Raw genomic sequence first — 10,681 nt, 5'->3', positions numbered from 1 at the left:
TGTTCTAAATTAACGTCCTTCTGGAGGCTGCTTATCGAATATATTAGGGTTGCAACTTGGGTCGGGTTTTACCCGGCCCAAAAAAAGCATGGGTCGGGTTCAAAGTGGCCGGGCAAAGTGTTGGACCGGGTTTGATTTTCCAAAGCCCGAGTGATTCTCGGGTCGGGCCGGTTTTTAAGGTGGAAAACCCGGCCCGACCCGAGAACCCGCATTTTACCTTTTTATTATTATAAAATTATACGTATAAATGAGACATGAGTTATAACTTATAACTTATAATAAAAAGTTAAAAACAGAAATGAAAATCGATCGTGTAAGTGTGTAACCCTAGCTCCCCTTCTCTCTGACTTCCGCCTCCACCCAAGTGATTCTCGGAATGCGGAACCCTAGCACCCCTTTCTCTGGACGGGAACTGAAGCGAGGTCACTCTCTCTCTCTCTCTCTCTCTCTCTCTCTCTCTCTCTCTCTCTCTCTCTCTCTCTAGGAGCAGAAGCGAGATGGGGGTTTTCTTTTTCTTTTTCTTTTTTTTCAGCCAAAGTTTATGCAAGAACCTGATTAAGAGAATGGGGTTTTCTTCTTTCTTTTTTTCAGCCAAAGTTTCTGCAAGAACCTGAACCTAATCACTAATCAGGTTCAAGAACCTTAGCTCCAAAATGTATTTTTTGCTTTTGTTTGTTAAAGACCTAAAATCCACGGGGAAGTGAATTAGTGAAGGTATCCTCCAAGTATCCGGTTTTAGCCCTGTAATTTAATCTCGTTTCTGGTTTTGGCCTTGTAATTTAATCTCAATGTTGTTGCTTGTTACACGACAATTGAAAATCTGAAAGAACGCATGCAATCAAAACATGGCTGAGGAAGTAAAGGTGTCTGATAGTTTCTATAAATTCAGGAAACAAAAGGGACTCTGTTGTGTTTTCCCTGTGCTTTGTTCTACTAGAAATGGAAATTGCAACGTCTTGAAAAAATGGTCCTCTATTGTTAAAATGGGATGAAGCAAGGTAACTAATATCAATAGAATTTGTATAATTTACAACATCACTGAGTGTGGGTGCTTATTTTCGCTACTTCTCGTGTATTGCTTGTATGTATCATAAAATCAGCCCTGTTGTGTGCATCCACATTCATTCTTTTCAGGTGCCCAATGCCACAATTAATAAAAAAAATTCAAACAAATACATATAATGGGCAGGAGGGTGTGTTTAATGGCGGTTTTAGGTAGGGAGTTGCTTCATTTTTTTAATACCTGTTCTGTTTCCTTATTATTTTTTCATAGCCAACACAACTGATTGCAACTACAAAAGGCTAATAATTGTGAGCTTCTTTTTATGCAGGCCATAACTTTGTATCTCACTGTCGTTGTGTAGAGCATCCAGAGGTTACATCAATTTAAAATGGAAATGGAGGATATCGACATGGATATTGATGTAAGATTTACTTTTTTGCTTATTATAGATATGCATCTATCTCATTCTCAATTATGAAGCGTCCACTTAATCGTTTAACCCTTTTGTTTGTTATCAAATAATTACTTTTGTATCATATAGGAATTGAATTCTTCCGAGAATGCCGCTAATACTATTAGCACTGCTGGAGGTTCCACAACGAATACATCTAAGAAAAGAGCATCTTTGGTCACATCTTATGTGTGGAAACATTTTACTGTCCTGGACATTTTTAAACATTTATGTAGAAGTTATATACTCTTATATCAAAGTTTGCTATGATTTATAGGTCTTGGAACAGTTGAGTGGACAAACTCCGGTATTCTCCCGAGTTTGATCTCAAATTAAAGGATTTTACTTTTGAGCCTTCTTTTTTTTATGCCAAGATCTGAATAATCAATTTATGATAGTATTTAAATTGCACCTGTGGAGTTTCTTTCAATTAAGAATATATCAAGCTGTTGTTTGTGCTCAAATGTCAGATTTGTTTAATGCTCTTTCAGTGCCGTGATTCTCCACCCCTTGAACAGGTTGATGACAAATTGTATATCTACCTCGAATATGTATCTGGTGGTTCAATCCATAAGCTTCTTCAAGAGTATGGGCACTTCGGGGAACTGGCAATTCGGAGCTACACCCAGCAAATCCTTTCGGGCCTCGCATATTTGCATGCTAAGAATACTGTGCATAGGTGGGTGTACTACTTCCAACTCTTATACTCATTTAAAACTAATAGGTGGGATTTAGTAATTCCAAGCATTTAATAATAATATTAATAACCTCTTTTGCATGGTTCCTGTATGATTTTCCCGTGTCTAGGCATTCTTCATACTTGTAGCTAAACCATATTTCCTCTTCAGGGACATCAAAGGTGCAAATATCCTTGTAGACCTCAATGGCCGTGTTACGCTGGCAGATTTTGGGATGGCAAAGCATGTAAGAATTCATATTGTGTATGTCATTTATATTTGTAACATGCGGCTAATAAGTTATAGTTTCAAAAAAAAAAGGCGATGTTCCAAAAGGCGATGATAAGAAAAAACCCGACCCGGCCCGAGAAACTACCTCGGGTAGGGCCGGGTTTAACAATCCTGGGTTTTCCAAAAAAAAACCCGACCCGACCCGACCCGAGATAGTTTCTCGGGTAGGGTAGGGCTTTAGAAAACCCGACCCGCCCGACCCGACTTGCAACCCTAGAATATATGATTCTCCCTTTGAGATATGTTTCAGCAATTCGGCCTATTGTGAAACAGCCAATTGAAGAAAGATCGAGATAATCTGCAACCCACACAAGTACATAAACGCCCTTATACTTGGACAATATTACAATGATTTATATAAACAGTAATATATATGTTATGACCCTCCCGCAATTTGAACTGTTTTGGGAATAGCATTCAAATTGTGTTCGACAATTTCAAATATTTTAACTAGAAAAGTCAAAGATGCTTTTGCTTTGTGTTTAAAATTTGGAGAGAAGATTCAAATTAAAGTTCTCCCCCTCTTTCTTTGAAAACTAGAATCAATTGCATGAATGGGGACTTGAATCCAAGACCTTGATGTGTGTGTGAACGTTGTGCTCTCTAAACCAAGGCAAAATAAATAGTCCCACATAGGAGCTTGAGAGAAATTTTCTTATCCATATAAGATGGAGAGTTGGAGAAAGGCTTGAGCCTTTAAGGGACTTTAGAATTTGTTGGGTCATGGGCTTTTAGAAGAGCACAAGTCCATGTGTAAAAAACACACGTGCGCGCGCCTCGCCTCGCCGGGCCGGCCCGGCCCGTGGCCCGTGTTTTATTGCAAAAAACCGTTTTGATTTTTACCCTTTGGTTTTGATAAGGACACACCACCTTAATTGCAAAGAACCGTTTAAAATATCAACGGTCACAAAAATGACTGTTGGGAGAAAAAACGTTACTGGCCTTTAAGGGTGTGTTTTAATGGTGGCTCTCCCCAACAGACACTTTCCGGTCTATAAAAGGGGACGAGACAGATTCTTTTGAAAACAAAAATTACACAGACGTTTTTGCACATTCTGAAATTTGTAACTCAAGGCTTTTTGTTCTGTTCTTCTTCCTCCTTCGTTCCGTTCATTCTGAGCACAGTTCCGTTGGTGATTCTGGGTGGACCAGTCAGCGAGTGCACGTGGACTGGGGCAAATTTCGGTTGTTTTATCTTGGAGCGTCGGTTCGCAAATCCCAGTTGCACCGGTAGGGGGCGGATACGATTCTTAAGGAGTGTGACCAGTGGCACGACTCAGCCTTATTTTTTTCAATCCGATTTCCAAAGGGTTTTCAACCAAACAGATATGTTCTATTTTATTTCTGATTTCCAAACAGAAAGAGCTTTTTCATTTCAAGTTGCAGATTTTTTGGGTTCGAATAAACCATAGATCAGATCCATTATTTAATTTTCTGATAACAAAACAAATCTGATCTTATGGCTTCTGATAATCCAAACCCAATTTCTGTTCTTCCCATCTCTGGTGAGAATTCCAATCCAAATTCTGTCGTTCGAACACCTGTTGGGAACAGAATTCTCAATACTGTTCCTGATTTTTTCAAAATCGAACTACTAACTGGTTTGAATTACAAAAGGTGGAAACAACAGATCTTGTTTGCTTTGCAACAAATTGGTGTTGCTTTTGTCCTTACCTAACCAAAACCAAATGAAGAAACTGCTGATTGGGATAATGCAGATTATATCTGCAAAAATCATTTGTTAAATGGTTTGTCAAATGAACTTTATAATATCTATTATTCCTATGAGCATGCTGCTGATCTTTGGAATGCCATAGTAACTAAATATGAATTAGAGGATGCTGGAAATAGAAAATATGTGATAGGAAATTTTTTAGACTTTACTATAAAAGATGGGAAACCTATTTCTGCCCAAATAGATGAGTATCAGTTTATTATTGGTGAATTAGCTAAGGAAGGTATGAAATTACTTGATACATTCGTGGCTGGTTCTCTCATTGAGAAATTGCCTTTGTCTTGGAAAGATTTTAAAATCGGAATGAAACACAAGACAAAGGAATGGACCTTAGACCAAGTGGTTGTTCGGGTTAAAATTGAAGAGAAAAACAGACTTAAGGATAAGCAACTAAAGGCCAAAGAGTACACCTCTAAGGCAAACATTGTTGAAACCAGGAATGATGGATCTAAGAATCTGAAACCGAAGAAGGATAAGAACTTCAAGAAATCTGGACCTAAGAAGAAAGGAGTCTGTTTTGAATGTGGGAAACCCAGACACTACAAGAAGGATTGTCGACACCGAAAGACTGGTTCATCTAGTGCTAAGGTTAATCTAACCGAGGCAGATATGATTGCAGCAGTTGTGACTGAGGTGAACTTGGTGGAAAATCCAAAAGAGTGGGTGCTGGATACAGGTGCTACCAAGCACATATGTGGAGACAGAAGTTCCTTCTACAACTTCACTACAGTTGATGGAGGAGATCAGGTCTATATGGGCAACTCACAGACCTCGAAAGTCATGGGCAAAGGCAAGGTCCTTCTGAAGTTAACTTCAGGAAAGATACTTGCATTGCAAGAAGTGCTGTATGTGCCGGATATACGGCGAAACCTGGTGTCTGGCGCGCTCCTCAACAAAAATGGACTGAAGCTCACTTTTGAAGCAGACAAGGCGATCCTTAGTAAAAAGTAATGTATTTGTAGGAAAGGGCTATAATGCCAATGGTTTGTTTGTACTGAATGTACTTGAAATTATGAATGAAAAATCATCTTCTTCTGCTTACATAGTTGAATCTTTGGATATATGGCATGGTAGACTAGGTCATAGAAGTGCACCTTATATTAAAAGACTTTGCAACTTAAGTTTAATAAATGAAAAGATTGAACCTAGTAAAGAAAAATGTGAAATTTGTGTTGAAGCAAAATTCACTAAGAAACCTCACTTTAATGTTGAAAGAAAAACTGAATTATTAGAGCTAATTCATAGTGATCTAGCTGACTTTACAAATCTTGAATCTAGAGGAGGTAAAAGGTACTATGTAACCTTTATAGATGACTACTCTAGGTACACTAAAGTATACCTTCTTAGTTCTAAAGATAAGGCTGAAGAAGCCTTTATCAAATATAAAAATGAAGTGGAAAATCAGTTAGATAAAAGAATTAAAAGACTTAGAACAGATAGAGGAACAGAATACTCTATAACTAAGTTATGTGATGATAATGGTATTATCCATGAAACCACAGCCCCATACCAACCTGAATCAAATGGTATAGCAGAACGGATGAACAGAACCTTAAAGGATATGTTCAATGCTATGTTAATAAGTTCTGGTTTACCCTTAAACTTGTGGGGGGAAGCACTTCTGTCGGCGTGTTATATATATAACAGGATACCTCCAAAGAATAAGGGTCAAATACCATATGATTTATGGCATAACAAGATGCCTAGTTTATCTCACTTAAGAGTTTGGGGTTGCTTGGCTAAGGTTGGAATACCTGAACCTAAGAAAAGAAAACTAGGACCTAAAACTTGTGACTGTGTATTCATAGGATATGCTCAAAATAGTACTGCCTATAGATTTCTGGTTTTGAAATCAGTTGAAAATATCCTAGAATATAACACTATAATTGAATCTAGGGATGTTGAGTTCTTTGAACATCACTTCCCTATGAAGAAAGAAATTCCTAAAGAACCTAGTAATGTTTCAAGAAATCAAACTGAAACTGAAAATGAATTGGACCCTGAGTTTCAAGAACTCAGAAAAGTTAAAAGACAAAGGAAAGAAACAAATCTAGGAGATAGGATGTTCACCTATCTAATAGATAAAGATTTTGTAACTTATACTGAAGCTGTAACTTCTCCAGATGCTGTATTCTGGAAAGAAGCTATAAAAAGTGAACTAGACTCCATAATAGAAAATCACACTTGGGAACTAGTGGACCTTCCTCCTGGAACTAAAGCACTAGATAGCAAGTGGATATTTAAAAAGAAGCTAAGACCTGATGGGACAATTGATAAGTTTAAAGCAAGGCTAGTAGCTAAAGGCTTTAGACAGAAGAAGGAGATAGACTACTTTGATACTTATTCTCCTGTTGCTAGGTTGTCCACCATTAGGATATTATTAGCTATAGCTTATATTCAGAAATTGGTAATACATCAAATGGATGTAAAAACAGCTTTCTTAAATGAAGATTTAGATGAAGAAATCTACATTAAACAACCTGAAGGATTCATTATAACTGGACATAAAAATAAAGTTTGTAAATTAATTAAGTCACTGTATGTCTTGAAACAAGCACCTAAACATTGGAATGACAAATTTGATAGTGTCTTAATTACAAATGGCTATAAGATAAATGAATCTGATAAATGTGTTTATAGTAAGTTTAATGGCGATGAAAGTGTAATTTTGTGTGTATATGTAGATGATATACTGATTATGGGTACTAGTTTGGACATAGTTAAATCTACTAAGAGATTTTTAATGTCAAACTTTGAAACCAAAGATATGGTTGAAGCTGATCTAATTCTAGGAATGAAAATCATTAGAAAAGAAAATAAAATAATATTGTCTCAGTCTCACTATGTAGAGAACATTCTTAGGAAGTTTGGACAATATGATAGTTCACCTGCAAAGACACCTTTAGATTGTCAGGTTCACCTAAAGAAAAACAAAGGTGAGCTGGTATCCCAAAAGGAATACTCAAGTATTATAGGTTCAGTGTCATATTTAATGAACTGTACTAGACCTGACATTGCACTAGCAGTTGGAAAACTCAGTCAACACACACATAGACCAGGACATGAACACTGGCGGGCTTTGACTAGGTTGTTGAGGTACTTAAAAGGTACAATGAACTTTGGACTGCATTTTAGGGGGTTTCCTACTATCTTAGAAGGCTATAGTGATGCGAATTGGATCTCTGATTCAAGAGATTCAGTGTCTACCAGTGGATATGTATTCACCCTTAGTGGTGGTGCGATTTTTTAAAAATCGTTTAAACAAACATGTAATACAAGTTCCACTATGGAAGCGGAATTTATAGCCTTAGCCCTAGCAGGAGATGAAGCCGAATGGCTCAGGAATTTTATGGCAGATGTGCCTTTATGGCCAAGGCCAGTTCCCTCGGTGTTTCTACACTGTGACTGCCAAGCTGCTTTAGCCAAGGCAAAAAATAAGACCTATAATGGCAAAAGAAGGCATATTCGCCTAAGGCATAATTTGGTAAAGCAATACTTGAGTGAGGGAACAACAGCACCCGACTTTGTAAAGTCGGAGAGGAATCTAGCAGATCCTCTGACAAAGCCACAGATAAACAAGGTGGTTTATGAGGCATCACAAGGAATGGGGTTAAAGCTCGTGGCATGAACCATTAGTGATGGACACCCAACCAATGTGAAAGGAGATCCCTGGAATTTGGTTCAATGGGTACTAACAAGTCACCGGATGGTTTGTTAACACTATCACCCCCTACTCCTAGATGCAAAACGTTGGAAGATAGTGTTCACTGTAAATGCGAAAGGATGAGTTATAGGCTCTTAATCAGTTCATAACCTATATTGGGTGGTATGTTACTTACAGTGCATACTTGGTGACTGACCTAAGTGAATGTGGAAGTAAGGCCGCCTCCTATGAGAATTTAACGAGTAATTCTCTAGAACATTCATGAGAACCAAGAGGGGAACAAGGCCAAAATGTTCCAAAACTGTGATTGAATCACCAAGGAATCGATGGTAGGGTGTGGGTGACAGGTTAATCGGTTACACCTACGAGGAAAGGTTGAAGGAGTCTAACTCTACCCGTACTCGATAACGTAATATGTTTGTCCTAAATATCGGTTGAAGTCCAAAAGACACCGGTATGAACCCGCTCTATTATTCTAATGTGCTCAAATACTTCCGTTTTCAAAACTGTAAGTGTATTTTGAATCTTGTGGGGGATTGTTGGACAATTTCAAATATTTTAAATAGAAAAGTCAAAGATGATTTTGCTTTGTGTTTAAAATTTGGAGGGAAGATTCAAATTAAAGTTCTCCCCCTCTTTCTTTGAAAACTAGAATCAATTGCATGAATGGGGACTTGAACCCAAGACCTTGATGTGTGTGTGAACGTTGTGCTCTCTAAACCAAGGCAAAATAAATAGTCCACATAGGAGCTTGAGAGAAATTTTCTTATCCATATAAGATGGAGAGTTGGAGAAAGGCTTGAGCCTTCAAGGGGCTTTAGAATTGGTTGGGTCTTGGGCTTTTAGAAGAGCACAAGCCCATGTGTAAAAAACACACACGCGAGCGCGCCTCGCCGGGTCGGGCAGTGGCCGTGGCTCGTGGCCCGTAGCCCGTGGTCCGAGGTCCGAGGTCCGAGGTTCGGGTTTGGGTTTGGGTTTGGGTTTGGATTTAAATGAAAAGGTTACTTTTATTGCAAAAAACCATTTTGATTTTTACCCTTTGGTTTTGATATGGACACACCACCTTAATTGTAAAGAACCGTTTAAAATCTCAACGGTCACAAAAATAACTATTGGGAGAAAAAACGTTACTGGCCTTTAAGGGTGTGTTTTAATGGTGGCTCTCCCCAACAGACACTTTCGGGTCTATAAAAGGGGACGAGACAGATTGTTTTGAAAACAGAAATTACACAGACGTTTTTGCACATTCTGAAATTTATAACTCAAGGCTTTCTGTTCTGTGCTTCTTCCTCCTTCGTTCCGTTCATTCTGAGCACAGTTCCGTTGGTGATTCTGGGTGGACCAGTCAGCGAGTGCACGTGGACTGGGACGAATTTCGGCTGTTTTATCTTGGAACATCGGTTCGCAAATCCCGGTTGCACCGGTAGGGGGCAGATACGATTCTTAAGGAGAGTGACCAGTGGCACGACTCAGCCTTATTCTTTTCAATCCGATTTCCAAAGGGTTTTCAACCAAACAGATAAGTTCTATTTTATTTCTGATTTCCAAACAGAAAGAGCTTTTTCATTTCAAGTTGCAGATTTTTTGGGTTCGAATAAACCATAGATTAGATCCATAATCTAATTTTCCAACAAATTGGATCTAAGAAACTTAAAACGTGATGAAGAAAATCCTTTTGTGACTATGTCAGCTAGTTGATTATCCGTAGAAATGTAGGAAACTGCAAGTTCGCCTCGGGCTACTTTTTCACGAACAAAGTGATAATCGATGTCTACATGTTTGGTACGTGAATGCATAACCGTATTCGCCACCAAATAAGTTGCACCAATATTGTCACAATGGACTGTAATAGGTTTGGGAATAAAAATGTTAAGTTCTCGAAGAACAGACTTTATCCAGTAAGTATCTGCCACAGCATATGCAAGAGCTCTATATTCTGATTCTGTGCTTGATCGTGAAACAGTAGGTTGTTTCTTTGCAGACCATGAAATCAAATTTTTACCCAAAAAGATACAAAATTCTGTTGTAGATCTTCGGGTATAAATACAACCAGCATAGTTTGCATCGGAGAACGCCTGAATCGAATCCCAAGTGGAGAGGAAAATAACCGTAATCCATAATTCACTGTTCCTTTAACATATCGCAGAATATTTTTGACAGCTTGTAAATGACTTTCTGTAGGTGCATGCATGTATTGGCAAACAAGATTGACTGCAAAAGATATATTGGGTCCTGTAAAAGTGATGTATTGGAGGGCGCCAACAATGCTCCTGTAGGAAGTAGGATCATGAAGCAAAGGACTGGAATCATGATATAATTGATGATTTTGAACAACTGGTATAGTAACTGACTTGGAATTATCCATATTTGCTCTTTGTAAAAGAGCAGTAGCATATTTTTCTGGATCCAAAAAATAAACAATCTGATAATTTTGTCGCTTGTAAACCAAGAAAGTAATGAAGATCTCTTAAATCTGACAGTGCAAATTTGCACTGAAGAGTATTGATTATAGAATTTAAGAAAGAATAATTTGAACCAGTCAAAATGATATCATCGATGTATAGAAGAAGAACAGCCATACTGTTTTGTTTATGAAGAATAAAAATTGAATTGTCTGACTGGCTGCACTTGAAACCATTTTCTTTCAAAAAATTTGTGAAGCGCTGAAACCAAGTGTGCGGGGCTTGCTTTAATCCATATATAGCGCATTTAAGTTTACAGACATGTGAGGGAAAATCAGGATGGACAAATCCTTGTGGTTGGACCATGTATACTTCTTCTTGTAACTCGCCATATAAAAAAGCATTTTTGACGTCAAGTTGACGTAGAGACCAATTGTTTGAGAGGACAAAGGATAAAA

General features: G+C 38.1%; 1 protein-coding gene across 1 annotated transcript; it reads left to right on the top strand.

Annotated features, from left to right (window-relative positions):
* The first annotated feature begins 299 nt into the window (after positions 1–299).
* Positions 300–10,252, top strand: LOC143863834 (mitogen-activated protein kinase kinase kinase YODA-like). The gene is made up of 5 exons (XM_077374614.1): positions 300–422; positions 1,332–1,424; positions 1,973–2,133; positions 2,303–2,378; positions 10,003–10,252. Exons 2-5 carry the CDS (start codon positions 1,392–1,394, stop codon positions 10,030–10,032), a joined length of 300 nt encoding a protein of 99 aa, XP_077230729.1. The 5' UTR covers positions 300–422; positions 1,332–1,391; the 3' UTR covers positions 10,033–10,252.
* Positions 10,253–10,681: the final 429 nt, after the last annotated feature.

Source organism: Tasmannia lanceolata, unplaced genomic scaffold (assembly GCF_043159265.1).
Source record: "Tasmannia lanceolata isolate RefF3 unplaced genomic scaffold, GAP_Taslan_0.1 ptg000044l, whole genome shotgun sequence".
Lineage (NCBI taxonomy): Eukaryota > Viridiplantae > Streptophyta > Magnoliopsida > Canellales > Winteraceae > Tasmannia > Tasmannia lanceolata.
This window is presented reverse-complemented; position numbering and strand designations above follow the sequence as displayed.